The 21,766-nt window shown below is 41.6% G+C and overlaps 1 protein-coding gene across 7 annotated transcripts in view; it reads left to right on the top strand.

The window, feature by feature from the left end:
• Window positions 1-21,766, top strand: part of ntng1a (netrin g1a) — a 249,908-nt gene that overhangs the window by 175,873 nt on the left and 52,269 nt on the right. For all 7 annotated transcript variants that reach the window (XM_069512898.1, XM_069512897.1, XM_069512896.1 and 4 more), the window contains one exon: window positions 19,550-20,193. In XM_069512898.1, coding sequence (XP_069368999.1) covers window positions 19,550-20,193 — 644 coding nt within the window. The remainder of the gene's footprint in view (window positions 1-19,549; window positions 20,194-21,766) is intronic.

The raw sequence follows: 21,766 nt of genomic DNA, 5'->3' as shown, positions 1-21,766 counted from the left end.
AAAGCCAGTGTGTGTCTATATGTGAGTTGGTGACTGCGTCTCTCTGTGTATCCGGGCGCCATGTGGCAGTGAGCGACTCAGCTTTGCTCTGCCAAGAGATAAGAACACGGGGTAAACCGCTCGCTGCGCCAGCCTACTGGATTTCACCTACCAATGGTCTCCGTTGGAAGTTGTAGAGCTGCTCTATTTCCAATGTGACGGTTCTCACCGAGCTCCTTATTGACTTCATATGCTGTACACGCTCAGTGTGAGAACCTGAAATAGATTATTAATGACAAAGAACTTGTGAGAGAGAGTGAGAGAGAAAGAGACGAAAAAAGCTGTTAAATCCTGTGAGCGCTGGTGAGTGTAAGGTTGTAAGCATTGCATGGATGACAGGTTCACATGATGATTAGGAATATTTTCATGTAATAGGCTCTTCTAATTGTTTCCATTATGGAAGTACTTTAATTTTAAGCACTTTATATTATTATTCCAACACAGAGATGCTGTTTAATCTCGTGTGTTACTGCAGAGTAGTGCACAATGAAATAAAAGGGCGACTGGCTCCTGAAGCCGAGGTGTTAGACTGTTGTGCTGACTGGACGCATGCCTTAACAGAAGACTTCTGCCAGTGAAATGTTGGCAGCAGTCAGCCAACAGGTCTGCAACATGAGGGCAGTGCCTGCTGGGAAGTGTAGGCGGAGTCTGGCATGCGGTTAGCGGCTTGCAGGCCTTTGTCTCACCAGTGCTTGCCCTTGTTACGCTGCCTTTTTAGCTTGTTTCCAAGTGTGCAGAGCTGAGATAATTCAATCTGACAGCCATGACTGTGATTTAGACTCTTTTTGTGTCATTCCAGTGGTTATTCCATTGAAACCAGATTTATCTAAACTGAGGTTTAATGTAATACATTACAGCACATTTTTTTTATGCCCTAAATATTAGTATTGTCTTCAGTTTTGCATTGATTACATGTCATCAACACTCCAACTGTGTTAAATCCTCCGGAGGATCTCCTGCTGTTAAATGACCTTAGACGGATTATTATCCAGAGTTTTAACTCAGGGGCTGCCAGGGCAAACTTGGGAGAATGTCCACACTAACTGACTCAGACATTCCTGTTCTTACATCTCAGGTTCAGCGCATGTGTGAAAGCAGCATTTTAGTTTTTGTTAAAGGGCGGCAGGTGAGAAGTGGAGGTCTGACTGCAGAAGCAGGCTAGTTGGCTAAAAAGGAAATTGGCATCTTCATAAGTTGGTTCCAACCTGTCTGATTTCTGGTGTGTCAGCTTTGGATTCAACTGTTTTTCCCTTTTGTGTTTTGAAGGCACATTTTTCACGGCGTTGGTGGCAACATATCCACTTTTCAAAAGTCCATATCTTGTCCCTCCTCGCTTTTAATGGCGCAGGTTGATTTTCTCACTGGAGTCTTGTTGTCCTCTCACCATCCCGCTACCAGTGCACAAGTGGGAGAAGATGTGAGGAGGTAAAAGTGTTGATACTCTCCTGAGCTGCCCTCAGTTTTTACTGTCTGCTCAGAGCAGTGTGCAGCAGTGAGCGCTCTAAAGACAGGCTGGGCTCCCATGTGAATACCTGCAGACAGTACTCAGGGCTAAATTAAAGGTAATGCCAACTTTACCTGCTGTTTAACATTTATAGTTGTATAATGCTTTCATCCAGTTAAATGCATATAAATATTTGTTTGGTCTATATATGCTGTAAACAATGTGTATTAGTGCTGAGATAACTTATTTTGAAAGTCTGTTCTATTAGAGTTTGTGAAGCCTGCTGTGTAACTGCTAAGGATGATTTTTTGTGGTCGAGGAAGCGAGACCTCCAGCAAATCTGATGATGATCACACTTTGTTTCACTGATGCAGCTCATTATTTGATTGCTTTACCTCCCTCACCCCAGTCGTGTAAAATACAAAAAAAGTATTGCATAGGCATTTTACTTTTTAAAATTCATCACTTCCTCTCCACGATTTACTGCTTGTGATTTGCAAAGTGTTCTGTTGCATTTGTAGGAAGCTCCAGCTTCAGGAGCATGAGAGTGGGTCGTGGTATCGCAACTTCCTGTCAGGAACATAAAGAAGGAGATTGCACATTTATGAAACTGTATCCTGTTTATGAATATACTCATTAACCACCACATTTTTTTGAAGATATTCTTTGGGCATAAACCTTTTTTTTCAAAGGACAGCGTAAGCATGACAGAGGGGGAGATAAAGTGGGGAAGACATGCAGCTAAGGGCCGGGTTGGAAGTGAACCTGTGACTGACAGACTCTGTAGCCTAAAACCAGTTGCATTTTCTGTGGCTCATAGGTTTATTTGAAGATTATGTATAGGACAATAAACTGCAATTTCAAGTGTAACTACACTGACACTTACTGTTATGCCCACCTCCGCCAAGGTCCAACAGCCCCCTTTCAAACCACATTCAAATCCACTTAATCTGTATTTTTACGAAGATCTGCAACAAATTTCCCCTAAATTGTTGTAAATGTTGCCCAATTGTTGGGACTCATTTGCACATGCAAAAAATGTTGTGCAATGAGTAGAAATTATTCATATAAATTCATGGGTACGAGCCCCGGTTGAAACTTAACACGGGCGAGCAGCAGGTGAGAACTAAAGAGTGTTTTCTATGTAAAAATAAAAAATGTTAATGATTGTGCAGTTTTTGTAACATCTAAAACAAAGGCTTTGTTTATTGTGAAAGCCTATGATGCAGCCTTTGACCCCAAATGTTAATGGGTCCAAGCGGGTCCGAAGATGACTTGAAGGTAATTGTTGGTATTGAAATATGTCTGGTGCGATGCTTTGCAGTTGCAGGTTTGCAAAAGTGGAATTATACAATGGGTTCTTTCTTGGCCCACGTCCCGTCCTTCAATAAAGATTCATGGAAATCATTTCATTGAATGTTGTGTAATCTCCCCGACAGACAGACAAATAAACAAACCAAAAGGGGTAAAACTCAAACATCTTCGACAGCGATAATATAATCTGTCGAGTCTGACAGGGACTTTTTTGCCCCCTTTGGCGCAATGGAAACCTGCCACAGTGGATGACGTGTTGACTCCTTCTGACAAATCTTTGTTAACTCTATGTGCCGCGCAGATGGATTATTCCTGCTTTTACATCTACACTTAAATGTGTCGAGCTTAAAGCATCTGTCCAGTCATAACAAACCTAGTTGTTCCTCTCTAACCACCGTGCCCTCTCCCTGAAACAATTATGGTCAATATGAAAATAAGAACTTGCTGTGTTTTCAGCTCCTTCCCAGAACCATTGTTTACCTTTGTTATTTAATTGCTTGCGGCTTAGTTCTTGCTTTTGCCTTTTTTTGGAACAGTTATAAGTTATCGCTTATGAATATTCAGAGCTGGAAATATCTACTACATAAAGGCCTGGCAGAATGACGATATACATTTGAGTGACAGCCACTAAACAGACCCTCTCCTCCCAAACCTTGTCTTTCCAAATCCCTTCTGGACACCGCCTGGCTGCCTCCAGCATAACAATTTAAATCCCACCTGATAATACCTCTTGTCACACTGACAGCTGTCATCAAGTCAGCCGTGTTCACTGTTTAGTTTGCTTTTCAAATTAGCAAGTGGATATTCTCGCCGTGGTCTTTGTTTTTCCTCTTCAGAAAGAGGAGAAATACACCCTGAGGGAATGCAACCAGGCACGCAGCGAGTTTTGTTCATGTTGTTGAGAACTGACAGGCAGCTTGATTTGACATTTACTTTGGTTTGCTGCAGCAATTATTGAAGTTCAGAGTTTTTGCACTTTGGATTTGTCTGGTAGGTGCTGGTGGTGCTACATTCACGTTTGTTGTAAACTGTGCACCTCACAAGCTGCATGCATCTGGATTTTATCAGGTCCATTATAGAGACTATAAAGCTTTCAATCTCATTTTGAAACAATGTGAGGTACATAGTTGTAAAAGTTTTATTTCTAGATTGCTGCGCTTCCCCGTATCCAGGCTTCAATTTAGGCATAACAGGCTGAATAATTTGCAATATCTGATTTGTAGAGATGCTTTGTACTCCTGCATTCTAGTCCAGGTGTCAGCTGACGTACAGGCTATTTCATCAATGCCTCTGCTACATAAATGTAGTTACAGGGAAGTGTCATTCCTCAGCAGCGTGTGGACTAATCATTATGTTGAATTACACCAGCATTATGCCAGTGATTGTGGGCCATAAAGCACAGCATAAGTGGAGCCTGTGGAATCATCAGCTAATGTTCTGAAAGCAACAAACACTAATATTAAATCGGCTGACAGAGCTGCAGGGTTGAGGCAGGGCCATCCAGTAATCACTCACCTCCTGCCCGCGATTACCTGCCGGAAGCCGCGAACCGTGACTTGCGGTGGTTGCCGTATGCAGAGCATGTAGGTGAAGGTTAAGTGGTTGTACAGTGTGTCACCTGGTGTGGTGATGGTTCAGTAACCAGGCAGAACTGAGCTTTTTTGGAAGGGAGCTGGGTGTGAAGCAGACTGCGGTGAAGAGCAGACGAGCCTGAATTATTGAGATGCAGCCTGGCCGCTGATCACACCCTCTCTGCTCCCCGGGTAGAGAGATCCTCCTGCTGTGAGGAGATTCAGGTTGAGGTAAACACACCAGGGTCTCTCAGTAACACGTCCACGTCCACCTCGCTGTTTCTCTGCATGTCTTTGTTGTTGGTCAGAGTTTCCAAGCTAAAAACTATTCAACGGCAATAACGCAAAGCAAATTTTTTGCACAATGGTGGTGTAAAGTCAAGCTTCAGGTAGAGCTACAAATGGCCAGACACAGCTCTGAGAGTAGATGGTGAACAGGTTCAGTGCAGCAAATGAGAAACAGGTGAACATTTGCAGTTTGTGTTTGCACATATGATCCTGCTGCCAAACTTGTGCACAACACCAAAGCTTTGCTTCACGCAGCACATATTATACTCTACAGTTTTAAATGATTTCTTCTTTCAAAGCAACACAATGCAAGATTCGGTCTCGGCTATACTTGGGCTCGCCCCACAGGTGAGATGCGTGATTTACTGTCACACACCTCTCTCTCCCTCTCTCTGAACTGCCCTGTGAGTGGTCTAAGTCTCCGATGACAGACTGGAGACAGAGCATAGAGGAGTGCAGAATTCTTGTTTTCCCTCAGACCACTTGATATACATTATGTTGAAAGGTTGTTATGGGATTATTCTTACTGGATAACAACAGAAATGTTACAGAGCCCAGCTTTAACGTAAACCAAGCTCAGCACACAGAAGTCCCACCTGGTGAAGCTCCCCTCTCAGGGTCTCCTTCGTTTTATCTGTATTCTTTCCCCCACATCTGAATTTCTCCTGAGCACGAGTACACGACCTTTGTTACCCAGCCTAGAACAACACGCCTTCCCTTGCTGCACAGCTAAGCCTTCAGAATCCAATCAGGGCGCGTGTGCGACCTCTTTCAACATTACAAGACAAACTGAGGGAGAAAAGTGAGAAGGAAGCAGCTCCTGACAACATACTAATTATCTCCTGTCATTTTGAAAGACGTTCAATGATAGTCTGTGTTTTTTGTGGTGTATTGTACCATGCACATATAGACGTGATTCTATTCAAACATACTCAGACCATAAAGCCTATTAAATAAAGAAGCAGGATTTGTGCTCATCTTCCTGGGAAATGTGATTGGAGGCAGTTGAACAACACCTCCACCCCCTCTCTAACAGTTACCACTGTAGGTGTTCTGATCACATTTGTTCCAGTGCAGCTACAATAAAGTCTTATAACACTCATCCTTTTCATAATAGACTTGCTGTACTTTGTGTGACTACCCTTTTGTGTTTGTGCAGAACATACATCAGCTGTTTACAATGGACCTCAAGGTCTTTACACTAAACTGAAGATAGGTAATGCACCATCTATGCACCATAGCCTTTATTCGTCACACATGAAAATGCACTCTGTGTTACATGGCTGCTTTTATGTTCTTCTGCAGTACTCACACCCACAGGTCAGAGGGCAACAAACATGCACTCAGAGATTCTCACCTTCTCATAAAGAAAGCTTTGGGAGAAACTCCACTTTCATCAAATTCCAAAACCTCTCCTAAACTTTACCTTTATATCATGATGATGAAACGGTATTACACTGTTGTTAAGCCTACAAAGCTTCAGCCTCCATAATGGCAAATTGCGATGGAGTAAAAGGACCATGTTGAATTTTGAGATTTTGAGAGTACATAAGAACAAAGTCACAATTTTGATAATGTGTCATTTTATGAGGGAATATCAGAGTTTCATCCTGTCGTCTGTGGTTCAATGAGGAATGTAGAGCATATTTAGTATAAGTTTCACAGATGGAAATGTTTGGTAGTGTTGGACATCTGCGTGAAATTCAAAGAGGAAATTCAACCAGAGACTGGTTCAAGACTTAAGACCTAAGTTGTAAACTATGGTTCTTCTTGCTGGCCATGGTCCCTGCAGTTCTCCTTGCTGCATAGCTCCTCAAAAAATATTTTTTCCCTATTATTCTCTTCGAATTACGCATTTCTTATCAATTACAACTTCATGTAGAATTTCATGCGAGTTTCTTCATGTAGAAAATAGATAATACATAAAACACTATGTGACCAATTTGCAAAAATGGTGTCACATATGTTTGACAGTTTTCACATTCACCGATAACATGAAAATCTCGAAACAAACTCAACCACTCAGTTCACTCAAGTGAACCAGATTCCTATTGAAAGACAGTGCTGTTACCGTTAACAGCTGCCACTGTGAACTTCCGACTGTAACAAGCTGTTTGAAGTGAAATTGACACTCACACTCTCAATTATGTTCAATTTCAACACAGCACCACACTCTGCTTTCAGGGTTTATTGATATTTAGGAGGTTTATTAATTCAGGTGAATTTGATTCCATATTCCCATTAAGAAGTTAAAACTGGAGGGGGGTTTGGCAAAGCTGTTCTGTCTCTCTGCCAACAGACTCTCTCCGAGGGTTTGAGTCTGGAACTCCAGGCAGACACACACACACACACACACACACACACAGTGTAGAGCCAGTGAAATGAAAGCTCATCACTGTGTGTGTCTGTGCAAGCATGCAGCCATCGGGCTTCATTTTGTAGATTAGAGTAACATAACAACCCAATTTATTAAATGAATTATCAATGAATGTTCCATTTACCTATTTTGTCTCACTAATTGCTAAAAGACAAGAAAGACTCAATCAAAATTCCTGGAAACCTGAGAAACTTTCAGACGAAGTAGAAGAAGAGAGAAAAAAAAGAAATGTACCTATGAGTCAGTGTCTGGGCTTTGTAATAGTTGACAGCCTCCACAATGCCAATCTGCCCTCAATTGCCAAAACTATACAGACACCAAAACATTTCAGCTGTATTTGATAGTTCAAGATAGAAAGTGCAATATGTTCATCAAAATGCCTAAAAACTACCAGGTCTATGTTATGTTTTGTTGACTTGTGTACTTAAAGTATCACAAATGTTTCCAATATATCTCCAGTTTTCTTCAAGGTAATGGAATGTTTCGTTTTGAATTGCATATAACCTGTGGCTTTGCTCGTCTCTGCTCTTCCAGAGCAAGCAACATATAATACAATACTTCTGTATAAGCACCAATTTGGAATGACATCAACTGCATTTTAAGAAAAACTTGTTATTTCTGATGTCAAGGAGAACACTACCCACAATCCCCGGATGTAATAGGGATGTCCCACAAACGTAAAAATCCTGTTTACTACCAATCGGCTTGTTCCATGTTACTTTATATTTAATGGAACAGCAGTGATTTCCCTTTCTAATGTGCTGTGTTTAATTTAGAGATGAGGAAAAGAAAGTACAAAGGGGTGAAAATTCCTACAATATTAAAGAGGCACACTGAAAGTTTTTTTTTTTTTTTTTTCTTTGCTGTGAATCAAATGTTTTGTCTTCATTATTTATCTTGCTGCCGGTCGGCCTGATCCCCATCTTAAAACTCTTTTTTTGTCAAAATGACAATGTAGAAAATTAATGATACATTTTCTTTCTGAACTAGAGCCATTATAAAAGTGGGAAGTCACTGTTTATCTCTATCCGACAGTTGGTCACAGGTCAAAACTAACAAATCGGTGCATTCTTTTACCCTAAAGCATCACCACACACACACACACACACACACACACACACACACACACACACACACACACTCAGGCGTTAGATATGTTTTCAAATCCAGGCAGTGGGCTGATAATGCTACAGAGATTAGATCTATAAGGAAGACTGAATTACAGCCGCCTAATGCTGTTGAGTCAGAGGAAAGGGGGAAGTTTGATACTCCGCAGTGGTATGCATTAACTTTATTTTTTCCACCTCCGCTCCACTGATGCCTTATTTACGCTGAAATCAAACGCCTGTTTGAGTGCTATTGACATTGTTGATCCCTGTTGCGTCATAAAAAGCTGCTGTTATTTGCTCTGCACTGCTCAGCACTTCTGATAATGTGTCTCGTTTGTAGATGCACCGAAACATGCAATAGGTGTGTTTAACCAAACAGTGAACTGTGTTTACTCTTCTATGCATCATTGAAGCCATACATATTTCCCTTCAGCACCCGGCGCTCGCCTCACCTCTCCCTTTTTTCCCCCTCGCCACCGCTTCCCCGCCAGCACATTCATTCTCAAAACTAGGCCAGCAGAACAGGGTAGGCACGGAGCAGTTTGCCGGTGTAGTTGAAATGAGAGATAAAGGCTGAAGTCAAACAGGCGGTGGCGAAGCAGAGCATTGACGCCAATTTCCCATGCCGCATCCAAGAGCTGTCGAGGCGTTCGCTTCCTGCCATGTTTAGCGCAGTGACAAAGCATTGTAACACCTCCGCCCGTGGCTTCCACAACTGTCACGTCAGATGAAATCAACTTTAGGGAGAGGAAAAAAGGAGGAGGGGGTGGAGAGAGAGAGACACAGGAGTAAGAGAGAGATCTTTTTCTGCTTGGCGAGTTTAAGATGTTGTTGGTGGGGCTCCAAACACAGACGCTGCAGCCCCGGTTTCACTACTTATTGTTGTCAGTCACAGGTAGAGACATCCAGCTCCGGCTTGGGGTGATTGGACGTGTGGGTGGTACAGAGTAGCTGCGGATCACCAGTGTTAAAGATAAATTCAGCACAACCAAATTTTACTTTGTATATACCTGTATATATATTTTTTTTTTTATATGATTTGGGGCACAGTGCCATTCCAGTGTAATTCATAAATTACAAATTAGGTTTTTAATTAAAAGATAATGCTAACAAACAGCAGCTCTTCATTAATGACTTCTGAATCTCCCACAATGTGAGCACAGTGATTTGCTACTAGAAAGACTAAAGAAACATTTTATGGCATTAATTGACTCAGTTAATCATTACCTTGTTTTCCAAATAAAAATCTTTATGGTTCATTATATATGTGTACATGGCTGAAGTAGCATTAGGGTTTAACCTGTGATTGCAGCTTTAAAACCAGGGGACTGTTGGTGTCGTGGCTCTAGAAGAGGAAAGTGATGAATCAGATTCTCTGTGTATAATTCCACACATGAACGATAAGAGGCTCCAGGTGCTTCTGCCTTTTATGATGTGAAATCTTACTTTAATAAACTTTTCAAAACTTATTTTGTGGGTACAAACAAACCGGGTTCTCCTCTGTCTATCTGGCACATCGCCTGTTATTTCAGCTATTTTAAGCTTTAATCTTTTGGCTACTTATGAGCACAGCCTGTGTGCAGCGATCACAAGATCAACTACTGCCTCTAATCCTGCTTTAAAGTGGGTTGCAGCCCCAAACCGGTGTGTTTCCGCAGCATACACACACACACAGCGCTGTGTGGTCTCATTAGTTTGAATCTCTTGGTTTAATTAATCACTAACAGAGTGCTTAATTCATCTATAATTTCAGCAGAGCAGAGTTGATTATTGCAGTATCTCCCTCAAGCCCTGTTAAAGTTTTTTGATTTCCATTTCTTTTTCTTTTTTTTTCTTTTTTTCACCCCAGCCCTCACTTTCCTCTCATCTCATATAATGGCGTCTCATCAAGAGCTCACAATCAGCTGGTGGAGAACCCTTGACTCCCTTTTTTGAAGGGTTGTGATTACGATGGCAACGGAAACTTGAAGTTATTGTGGTTGGAATCAAGTGGATCTACTTGTGATTCACTGTTGCTGGCTGCAGACTGTCACAGCCAGATCCTTTTATCGGTTTTGATTTTACGAACCGAGGCCAAGCTTGACAGGTTATGAAGAGGAAGAGAGTTGTTTTAAGACACGACAATGTGCATCACAATGTGGTTCATTGATGCCGGTGGTGCAGAAATGTTCTCTTCACCTGTGTTGATGCTCCGGAGCTATAGAATTATTTATTGTCATTAGTGAGTCTTACTCAAACAGTTCTACAATATACTGTCAGTTTTCATTATTTGTGTGCTGGACGTTATTTTTATGAACAGTGTATGGTGCATAGTGAAGTTAGAAAACTTAATGCACATCCTACCTGGTTTATCTGCAGTAAAGATTTTTCAAGTCAATTTTTTCCATGAGATAAAGCTGATGTTGCTTCATGACCATTCATGTGTGTGGCTTTCATATTAGTTTGAACTATTGGCTCCTCTGGTTACTTTCTCATACATTACATGTCAACTAATTTAGAGGTCTGTTAACCGTCGGCACAATCTTCATAAATAGCAGACGGAGGTCAGCACCCCTAAATAAATGTCTGTGTCGGTCCGATATGGTAAAATTGAATAATCAAATCATCAATATTATCTGGCATCGTTAACCCAGTTGCCAACTACTTCCTTGCTCCCATTGACTGCTACAGAGCGCTGGTTACATGTTTATTCAAATTGTATTGATATTGACAATATATTGTGTCCAAATCGCACCAAAATCGACACTGCACGTTCTTGGGCAATTTACAATAGACATGCAAGTGTGAAACTGATACGATGATGATAGGCGTTCCACATACAAACAGACTGACAGTCAGATGGTTGTGGACCTGGTGGGTACATGAAGTTGGAGAGTTTTATATTTCATATTTTGATTTGTCATTCATGGTTTTTTTTGATGACTGTCTTTGTATTGGTGAGTATTTTTTTCTGTATCTTAAACTAAAATAATTTTTCACACTGATACCACTTAAGAAAAGTTTGAAGTTGTGACTGCGAGGGACAAAATAGTACTCTGTGGTTACAGCTGCTGCTGATACGTGGTATGAAGCCTTTTTAAAAATAAAAGAAAGGTTTAAGAGTTTCATTAATTTTTGTAAATATACTAAGCTGTCATAGGAATAGTGCTAAGTCAATTCCTGTGTGTGTGTCCTTATTTATATTCAGCTTTTTGTGCAACTTGCCTTTAAAATGTGTGTTTGAGTGTCGTGAGCTCAAAGAGAGGAAAAGGCCTGCGCTCTTTTTTCCCAGGAGTCGTCTGCCAATCATTTTCTCAGATTCAGTGGAAACAGAAAGGAAAAATGTAGGGAGCGAAGGAGACAGAGGAAGAAGAATAAAGGGGGAAAAAGGAAAAGAAGAAAGTCTCCCTGTAGAATGACTAAATAGACCTTCAGTGATCTGACAGAGAGGCCTGGAGCTGAATCCCAACTATGCTGCGCTCAGTTAAATATCTACACAGGGAACACCAAGCTTTAGCACACTATTGATTTTAATCATCTCTTAAAAGCTCAGATGTTTAAAAAATAAAATAAAATAAGAGGCCCTAAAGACTGGAGTAAAAGAAATAGAAATCCTTTAAATCCAGAATTTTCTTTATTTTTATATTTTTTTTACATTTCCACTCCTCTTAGCTCCTGTGTAGACCCCTTTGAGATAATAATAGGTTGCTAAATTCCCCCCATGCCCTGGTCGCTGCAGACCAAGTCACAGAAGGGCTCATTTACAGGAGTAGATTCTGTACTCGTGTACTTGCAGCGCTCTGTTGGGCCACTAATGAGGGGTGAAGCTTGATGACGGGAGCTTGATTGAAAAGGCTTCACCACGAGTAAAATGTGATGGCACTTAAATGACTGTAAGAGCTCTCAGAGGAAAAAGCACGTGATGGAAACGATGCTGCTCCGCTTGTATGTCAGTGGCAGCGCACCAGATAAAACCTGATTACTCCTCATCATATTTATTTTCATTACTGCTCATTTTTACAATAAAAACTGTGGCAAATTTCCAAAAACTTGTATCTGTCGATTGACTTGAGACGTGGAGCAGCCATTTTCAGAGCGAGGGATCTAAATACTGGTTAAAATAAGAAGGATTAAATTAAAATTTCAGCCTGATGAGGCTAGATGGAAAAGAGAGGGAACATCAAGGCCGTCCGGAGACATGAATGTATGTACATAATGTATGTATTTTGAAAACCTGGCTTGTACAGCACATTGTGTTCTTCAATAAAGCTTAGTAAATAAAATGTATTCATACAAATCCGAATGTATTGTTTGGAATTTTAGTGTGGAACAGGAGAACTTCAGGGGCCAATCAGATTTCAGCTGGAGCCAGTGGCCCCCTGGCCCTTCTCCTGGATTTGCCCCTGAGAGGAGAAATGGTGTCTCTGTTTAAATATCTGTGGAAATTTTGCACTGGATAAATTAAACATTACACCTGTTGGTGGCGCTAGATTGAAATAAGGGGACTATTTAAACGATTATGATTTATCCTCTGGAGCATTTCTGCACAGAATATTATTGCTATTCATTTGAGTAGGGGTTGATGTTCAGTATTTAAGTCTGGACCAAAGTAGTTGACCAGGCAGCAACCCTTCCATCAATACAGTCAATAAAGGTTAAAAATATTTGTTGGAATAAAAATAGCTCTATATAGACTGTTATAAAATCACAACTGCTGTTTATATCCACCTTTTATGCCTGTTGGAGGTGTTAGGAGTGGAGGTAGTGTCATCCCTGCAGGAGGTTTAGGTTTGTATCCATGTAGGAGACGCTTCTTGCTGTTGATGTTTGCCTCTTAGCTTGGTCAAGGTGACACTGATGAATGTGTCTCTGGAGAGCTGCTACACAGGATCTGTGGCATTAAATACCATTAAAAATACTAGCCGATGGAGAGATGATATGTGTGTGTGGGGGAGGAAGGAGCGGCAATGAGAGCATCATGATGTCAGCTCCTGAGGGATTTCTCAGCTGAAAGATCAGGGGTGATCGTGACCACAGGCCGGTCTTAATGTGCAGTGAAAAATGCCAAAGTCTTCCAGTTATCCGATGGGACACTTTGATTGAGAGATGTAGCTCTGCAACAGCCAGCGGATCGATTATACCCTGGTGTATCGGCTCATTGTAGAATGACGACTTCATAAAAGATAAATGGCACTTGTCGGGACGATGGTAGAAAATAACAGTGATCCGTTCCTGATTTGGTAAAGCAGCAGTGTAGCCAACATAGAAAACATAAAAAAATATAATAAGATAATGTACCAGACAAGTCGAAACATTTGGCAGAATGGACGAATGGTTGATGCCGTTTTCTGGCATTAGACAAAAGAAATAAATATTAGTGCAACTACGACTGCAACACTGTTACAGATGGTTCAGAATTGCATTGTTGGATGCATTTGTTTTTCTTCATTTATAGTTTTTTATAGAAAGATTCATAGTTAAAATGGGAAAAGACTCAATTTCATTTCTCTATCCGAGGTTTGAAAACGTTGATAACAAGAATCCCTGCCAATCCCCTGTTTTTTATTATATGTATGTACAGTATATATCGATATGTTTATGTGTGTATATATATATATATCAGTATTGGAAATTTTTACTCCCTAATATTGATATCGGCATCAGCCTCAAGAAATCCATATCGGTGAGGGAGGGTCTAATGTCTTTTCATGAAACACAACTTACTTTTCCCTTCAAAAACAATGATTGTCTAGATAATGATGCAGTGGATGTATGTTTTGTGCTGCGTGAACAAGTGTCCTTAACTCAAATTTAACTGCGATTGTACTGTACCATTATTCTGTCAAGTTAACTGCCTGTGTTAAAAGAATACTTACAGCCATCAAACAACTTTGGCTGTAACTCTTGATGTGTGTACTCGCCCTGCTCTCGCAAATATACCATCTCCTAAGCAGGGGATATCGTCCTGTCCTCCAGACCGTATCACAGTGGCACCCGTTGGGGCTTGCCACATAAAAGATAATGGAATATAAAATTGTTTTTATATTCCACCAATGCGCAGACGCTGGGTACTGAAGGCTTTCCTCGCTATTGTTTTAGGGCTCATGAATCTTCTAAATCTTCGCCAGTGATCACGACGATCGCAACACAAGAACATTTACACATTGTCGCGCCTCATAACCTCCCCTCGGTCGACTGGACGGCCCACACTGCGGTGCTTAAGGTGGCTGAACGGTGCAGCTCGCTGCCTTTAGACCATAGTTGGATTTCCCCCGTGGTGCCACTAAATGGCATAAATTATGTGTTGGACTGTGAGTTGTTGGACTGCGAGTTGTCAGACCACGGTCCACTTCAAGCTGAGAGCGGGTGGAGCATCAATGCACATTTAAAGGGGTGTATTTGTGGGTGTGTGGCAGTTTCGGAAGTCCATATTATTCATTAGTTTTTAATATAATCTGTGACAGACAGTACATGTCCAGGTGCTGGTTGCTATAGTTTGACAGAGGCAGGCTAGCAGTGCCCCTGTGTCCAGTTTTAATGCTTCACTAAGCTATAGCTGCTGGCTCCCGTTATGAATATATTGTACAGATCTGAGAACTAATGATGCACTGATCATATCGATACCGATCATTTTTTTTGGCTTGCATTGTTAGCAGCTAGTATAGCAGTGAAAATGCCTCCTGATTATCAGCTGATAATTATCGATTGATCAGAAATTATTATTTATTGTAAAACTCATAATCTCTGTTCAACACTAAACCTTTTTTTTTATCCAATAATTATCACACCGTGTCCTCTCCTTTAATCTGTTTGAACTAAAGGTAATTAGTTGTTTAAATATTTTTTCAAAATCTTTGAAAATATATGCTAACCCTACCTGACTCAGACACAACTGGCAATAGAACCTGGTGTGTGTGGTCCCCTGTTACCTTGTTGACCATGGTCCAGGCTGCTCGACCTCCGGCCGACCCTGAGCCATATGAAAATATGATTGTAATCCTTGTGAGGATTTGGCCTGTGTGTCTATTACCACTGTAATCTGTCACACTGGCATCCAATATTCCTTCCACGTCCAGGTTAAGCCCCTCTCTCTGTCTGCTCCACCCATCACCATGGGAGCGGGAGAGAGAAAGAGAGAGCGGTAGAGGGGGTCCAGTGAAGGTGTTGGCAAGACTGGAAAGAGAGAAAGAGGGGGAGGGAGAGAGAGAGGTTTTGAAATTGAGAGAGCACTGCTTCAATCAAGGCACTGGCTCGAGGTGAAGAAATCTATCGTGGAACACAAGGTCTCATTAATGCAGCAGGGATAGCTTTAACCCCCACCTCCATCCTACACACAAACACACACACCTTGCTGAATAAAGAGGTGGAAACATGGCAGAGAAATGGATGTAAGAAAACAGATGGTGTATTTCTGGGCAGGAATCCACACTGTTGATGCAATGAAATGTTCACACACAGTTGGAACCAGAGTTTTCTTTGGAATAATTCTAACAATAAATGTTTATTTCCATTTATTTCTGGATGTTTATTCTGGGCCCTGGTTTTATATGTTTCATATCATGTCACCCATGGGCCTCTTCTCTCAGGATCTCATCACTCTCACAACTTGCACCCTCCTTGGCTCTACTGCAATACTTAATGTGATACTCAGTAACACAGTAGGCACAGCACAGTTTTAAAACCAGAGGAATCATCTGGCATGTAGATGTTGTCATGAAACTGTTAATTTAAATTAAGATTCAATCTCACCTTTTTTGTACTATAGATAATGGCAGATCTGCACAGCAGAAGTGTATGAGAGGCCCTGAGGCTCAAAGTGTGATAGGAACAGATGAATATATCAGATGGGTTGAGTCTTGGCATTTGAAACAGTCTTAATGTGGACAAACACTTTTATTTAAGATTTTCTCTGCAGTTATAAAAACACTGCATACAAATATACATACAAAATAATAAAAAGTATTAGTTTCCAATATCAAATCACATGTATACATGAATTTCTTCTAATGTATCTTGTCTGATCCCTTTTGAAATGAAATGTTTTAGGATAAGAACTAAAGAAAGAGAAGAGGGAAAGGTAGAAGGAGGACAAAGATGCAGGGCGGTTCTGTTCACTATCTGGGTTACAAGTCCAAGACATCTGTCACACAAGCTGATGGGTTTGATTTGTGGGGGCCCATCTATCTCGATGGCTTGTCGGCAGTCAGGAAATTTATATTCCCCCAAGTCTCATCCTCCATCAGCGGTTACGGTGTGATAGGGCCAAGGCTGTCAGCCGCCTCGGTCATATCTTATTTTAAAACTAGGCACAGTCATAACATCAGTAACTTATCTGCTCCACACTTCTGCTGTATAAGTACAGTATATGGAGCTCAACTGTGACCGCTGCTTTGGTATCAAAGAGAGAAACCCCTCCCCAAAACACAGATTTTTATTCAGAGTTTTTTGTAAGGGTGAAACTCCTTGTCATGTTGAACAAAGAGCCACAATAAGAAAACATTCAGTGCGTTTTTTTGCCTGGGATGAACAGTTTTATTCACATATTCAAGTGGAGTAATAAATCATAAAAACATGAGAATTTCATGGTTGATGAAGTTCAGTTTCTTTGTTAAAAAATAGTGCAGCAGAGGAGCTTGACTGATAAATGATCAGTAACATGGGGCCGTCACAGAGGCACAATCAAAGATCACACAACTGCAGCTGTAGTGATTCCTTGATTTACATGTTTGAGAGCAAAATTGCCTCGGAGCTCTGACACATTGTTTCAACACTTCCCTGTGACCTAAACGCTACAGATATCGGTGGATTACGGCTATTTGTTGCTGCATTGTTGATTTTTTTATTCCTCTCTCTCACCAGCAGGTAAAATTAGCCTGAACACTTTGACAATAAAGGGGACAACGCCACAGGAATTTAGAGCAGCTTCCTGATGATTTGTGAAATCCACCCACACACAAACACATAACATGCTGGTGCACATGGACACATCTCTCTCTCACAATGCTAATAATGGGATTAAGCCATGGTGTGTTTTGGGTGTGTTGTCAGCATCTCTATTAACGCCGATTTAGCGTGACCCATCAGCTCTTGCAACCTCAGCCCTGTAACCCCCTCCTCATCCTGGTCACTTCTCATCACACTAGGATTAATAGAAACAACATTTGTCATGCTGTAATTGCCGTGCCGGGTGCTGTCAGTGATTTTAATGTGTGTCAAACCGTCAGCCCTCAGCACTGCCCCCACAGTAAAACAGGAAAATCTCAGTTTCATGAGGCCGTATACTCAGCATTTCATCTCCTTTTCTCCTCTGGGCTGACCGGTGAGGTTATTGATCTTCATAAAGGCAGTATTTTGTCATTAGGCGAGAAGCGGAGGAGACAGTAATGAAAGCTTTTTAACCTGTGTGTTCGGGGGCAGCTCCGGACAACTGGCTAAGGTTGCCAGGTGCTACACACAGCAGATTTTCAGCGCCCCAGCCGCAGGGATCGATAGGGATACATCTTTGTCTGATTACAGAGATGTGCTGGTGAGGGCAGCACTTTGTGTGTGTGTGTGTGTGTGTGTGTGTGTGTGTGTGTGTGTGTGTGTGTGTGTGTGTGTGTGTGTTGCAGTGATAGCTGCATCATTGGATCTCCCTGATTTAGACACAAAGGTACAAAAGGTTTCACCACAGACATGATACAGTTTCTCACATAGAGACGTACTAAGATTTATTATCTTGTTTACAGAAGCACTTTTTGGGACGGTCACACTGGTGCACTGTGGGTAAATGCTTCCCCACTTTGCTGGAACATTACCTGCTATACTTTGTTGAAATTGTACAATACCGAATTGCAAGGTTCTTTGAACACTTCCATTTGCTGCTATTTTATTCTTCAACTCCATCACATTTTCACATTTGCGTAATAGTTTTTTGCAGAAATATGTGAATTACACAAATATGAAATAAAAAAGATTAATGTACCCCACAGTGAATAAAGATATTTAAAAAGTATTACAATGCAACATATGTATATATGTATATATATATAAATATCAGTAATACAAATCCAATAATATCTCTCATAATGTAACCCAAACAGGTGGCATTCTGTTGGATTACTTTAAGTGTTAATAGTGTTTGGGTGGAGGACTTTAAAGGACTAATCCACCTCTGTTTATATAGTGAGTGATACAGAGAGTGAAGCAAATATTACACAAGAAGAGACAGAATGTTTGGAAATGAATCATCTCCTCCTTCTCAAAAAATAGAACATTGGGTCATTTGAGGCAGTTTTAATTAAATTATAAATCTCTCCAACAATACTTAATAACATTTTAAGCACACTTACTCAGTTCAAAATTGAATGTCTGTTTTTTCTGCTGCTCCTCAGTTAGTGTTATGCACTAAACATACAGAATAATTACCAATAATTAAAGGGACAGAAATAAATCTAGTTCCATTCAGGCAGAGCCCTCTACTGTCTGTGAAATACAGTTTTAGGTCTCCCTCGAGGAATGCGTGCTGAAACTGCAGCAACACAGTCAGCCATCCTGCATGCCAAGTGTGTTTTTAGAGACTCTCCACACCCCCGAAGCAGGCATAACTGTCGCATATGAGATATTACACATCTGTCTGTGGATACACCGTGCACCAGATGCTGCAGTAAGTAGCACACCTAACCTCCCGCCACGAGATGGTACACGAAAACCCAGGTGGAATTTTCAGCTGCCTTCTTCCTCCTTCCCGTTTTCTCCTCCCAGCCGCTGCTGTCCAGTACTGGGAGACGCCTGTGGGGGATGGTCCAGACAGGATATTAATGGGGCCCTCCAGCAGTCAGAAAGCCTGACAGAGCCTTGTTTCATTGTCACCTTGCCTTGGAGGACGTGGAAAAACTTGAAAAGCTTATGAGCCCGAATGAAGCTGTCTCTCCCTCGAATTTACTCGATCTCTGCCTCACCGCTTCATTAGACTGTCTTACATCAGAGGCCCGGCTCCTCTCCCTGTTTCCCTAGCACCACTTCAACACACACACTGACACACACACACACACAAACACACACACACACACACCGGCACAGGGTGACATCTCCCACCTAATCAAGTAGTGGATTATCTTGTCCTGATAAATTGGAGCTTGTAGCACTTGAAAGGTCCTTGTGGAGGAGTGCCTCCTCCCCCTGGCAGCTAGATCGAGTCCCCAGGGAGGAAGGAGCGAACATCGCCTCGTAATGATTTGTGGTAAATCGGACAGATGTTTTTGGGCAGACCTCTTTCAAGCAAGAAAAAAAAAAAACACAAGTCAAATTTTGTTTTGACAAAGAGAAAATGCATGAAAGTAAATGAGAGATATGGTGCCATGCTAATCTGCTTTTAAAATGACTTAATTTATTGTTACTGCTCACCAAAACTAACTTTTCCTTACTTCCTTTCTTGTTTTTTTTTCAGGAGAATCCTTACATGTGTAATAATGAATGTGATGCCAGCACTGACGAGCTCGCCCACCCTCCAGAGCTCATGTTTGACATCGAGGGCCGCAACCCCACCACCTTCTGGCAGTCCACATCCTGGAAGAAGTACCCAAAGGCCCTCCTGGTCAACCTCACGCTCTCTTGGAACAAGACCATCGAGCTGACTGATGACATCGTCCTCACCTTTGAGTCAGGCCGGCCCGAACAGATGGTCCTTGAAAAGTCGCTGGATTATGGCCGAACCTGGCAGCCCTACCAGTTCTATGCCACTGACTGCCTTGATGCCTTCACCATGGAGCCCAAGACGGTGCAGGACTTGACCCAGCACACCCTGCTGGACATCATCTGCACTGAGGACTACTCGCGAGGTTATGTGTGGAAGAATGACAAAACTGTACGCTTTGAGATCAAGGACCGTTTTGCGCTGTTCGCTGGGCCCCGGCTCCACAACATGGCATCGCTTTACGGCCAACTGGACACGACCAAGAACCTGAGGGACTTCTTTACCATCACGGACCTGAGAATCCGCCTGCTCCGGCCTGCCACAGGAGCTACGATGGTGGATGAGAACAACCTGTCCAGATACTTCTATGCCATCTCTGACATCAAAGTGCAGGGAAGGTAAGACCTTCATTTATCTGTTCACGTCTTTCCAAATGGTTAAAATGGACTGTTCACTGCCTCGAGCTCTCAGAGGTCCTGAGGGTGCTTGCCAATTGGTTCTTGTCACTGGATTAATGGAAAATTTGCAAGGGGAATTTTCACCAATCAACTTAAGTGGGATCATTAACGCCCAAACAAGACACTTTTGGCCCTTGGGTGTCTTAACAGATTAGTCCATCCATGGATGTAATGATAACTCTATAGGCTGACACTTCAGCAGTTTTCCTGTGGTGTTACTGCAGCGACAGTACAGCCACACAGTAGTAGGAGAAAAATGCGTTTACCGTTACCATTCTTTCCAATTAGGCAGCGGATCCATAATGATGTGCAGAGTTCATCAGCTGTCAGCATGTCTTAATTAACCAAGCTTGCTGAAGCACTCTACATTTTGACGTCAAATTCATTCAGCTGTCTTCTAGCCTGTAAAAGACATTAGGCATAGCATTTCATACGGCAGGTCACTGCACGTTGTAATTAGTGTTTGATTTACAGAATCCACACAGGGTCATGCAACATGAGAACAAGATGCCATTGTGCTGTTAGGGGAGAGGCCCATGAAAGCTTACCTCGCTTCTCGAAAAATACTACGAGAGCCACAGGGGCATACGCTCAAGTGGATCTGTTTTACACTGTGTGGTTTTTCAATTTAACAGATGTGAATATGGTTGTATGGGGTGAAGGAATGAAGATTTAATTACTCTTGTTTTGCTCTTCACACATGAGAGGGTCGCAGTGCAGGGGTGCAGAGTGGCGGAACGTCACAACAATATGAGGATGAGAGTAGAGGTGTTGAAGCCGGGATGCCAGGCCTTGGCTTGGGAAGAAGAAATAGAAACATCACTACTATGCTGCTCATCTGCAGCAAACATGAATTGTTGTAACCAGTGTGGAAGAATAAATCAAAGGTCACTCAGCTGAATAAGAGAGTGAGCATCAGGTAAAAAATGCTACACTGGCTAATAAACAGTGGTGCTGTAATAACATGTTTGCTATGTACATATTGTCAAATGCTTTGAAACTTCACTTACTTATAAAACGCACTCTAAAACAACCATTTAAAACACTAGGATTTCTGAAAAGCTGACAGAATTACCAATGTCCCTGTTTGTGCTACAGAGAACCAAGATGTATTTCATATGACACACGTTTTATTGGTTCTAAAGGGAGAAGCATGTAAATAGCATCCAGTCTTAAAGGTATATATGTTGCATCCAATCCAAATGGGTTAATGAACCCCTGATTTTCTGATTTCCCTAATGTTATATATATATATATATATATATATATATATATACACATTAAAATTAAGTCTTACTGCAGGTGCCCTTGAACAATGGGGCTATGATAATAAATGTCTCGCTCCGAAAATTGAATTTTTGACTTTTCTCGTGATTGAGAAGGTCATTGAGCAAAAATAACTGGAGGGAATTTACTAACACAAAAGAGCTGTATTGGACATCCATTCAACACCCGCTGAAATGAAGGGCCTGTCATAAGCGCAGATTATTTATTCTATCTGACTAATCATGAC

Source organism: Paralichthys olivaceus, chromosome 17 (assembly GCF_024713975.1).
Source record: "Paralichthys olivaceus isolate ysfri-2021 chromosome 17, ASM2471397v2, whole genome shotgun sequence".
Classification (NCBI taxonomy): domain Eukaryota; kingdom Metazoa; phylum Chordata; class Actinopteri; order Pleuronectiformes; family Paralichthyidae; genus Paralichthys; species Paralichthys olivaceus.
This window is presented reverse-complemented; position numbering and strand designations above follow the sequence as displayed.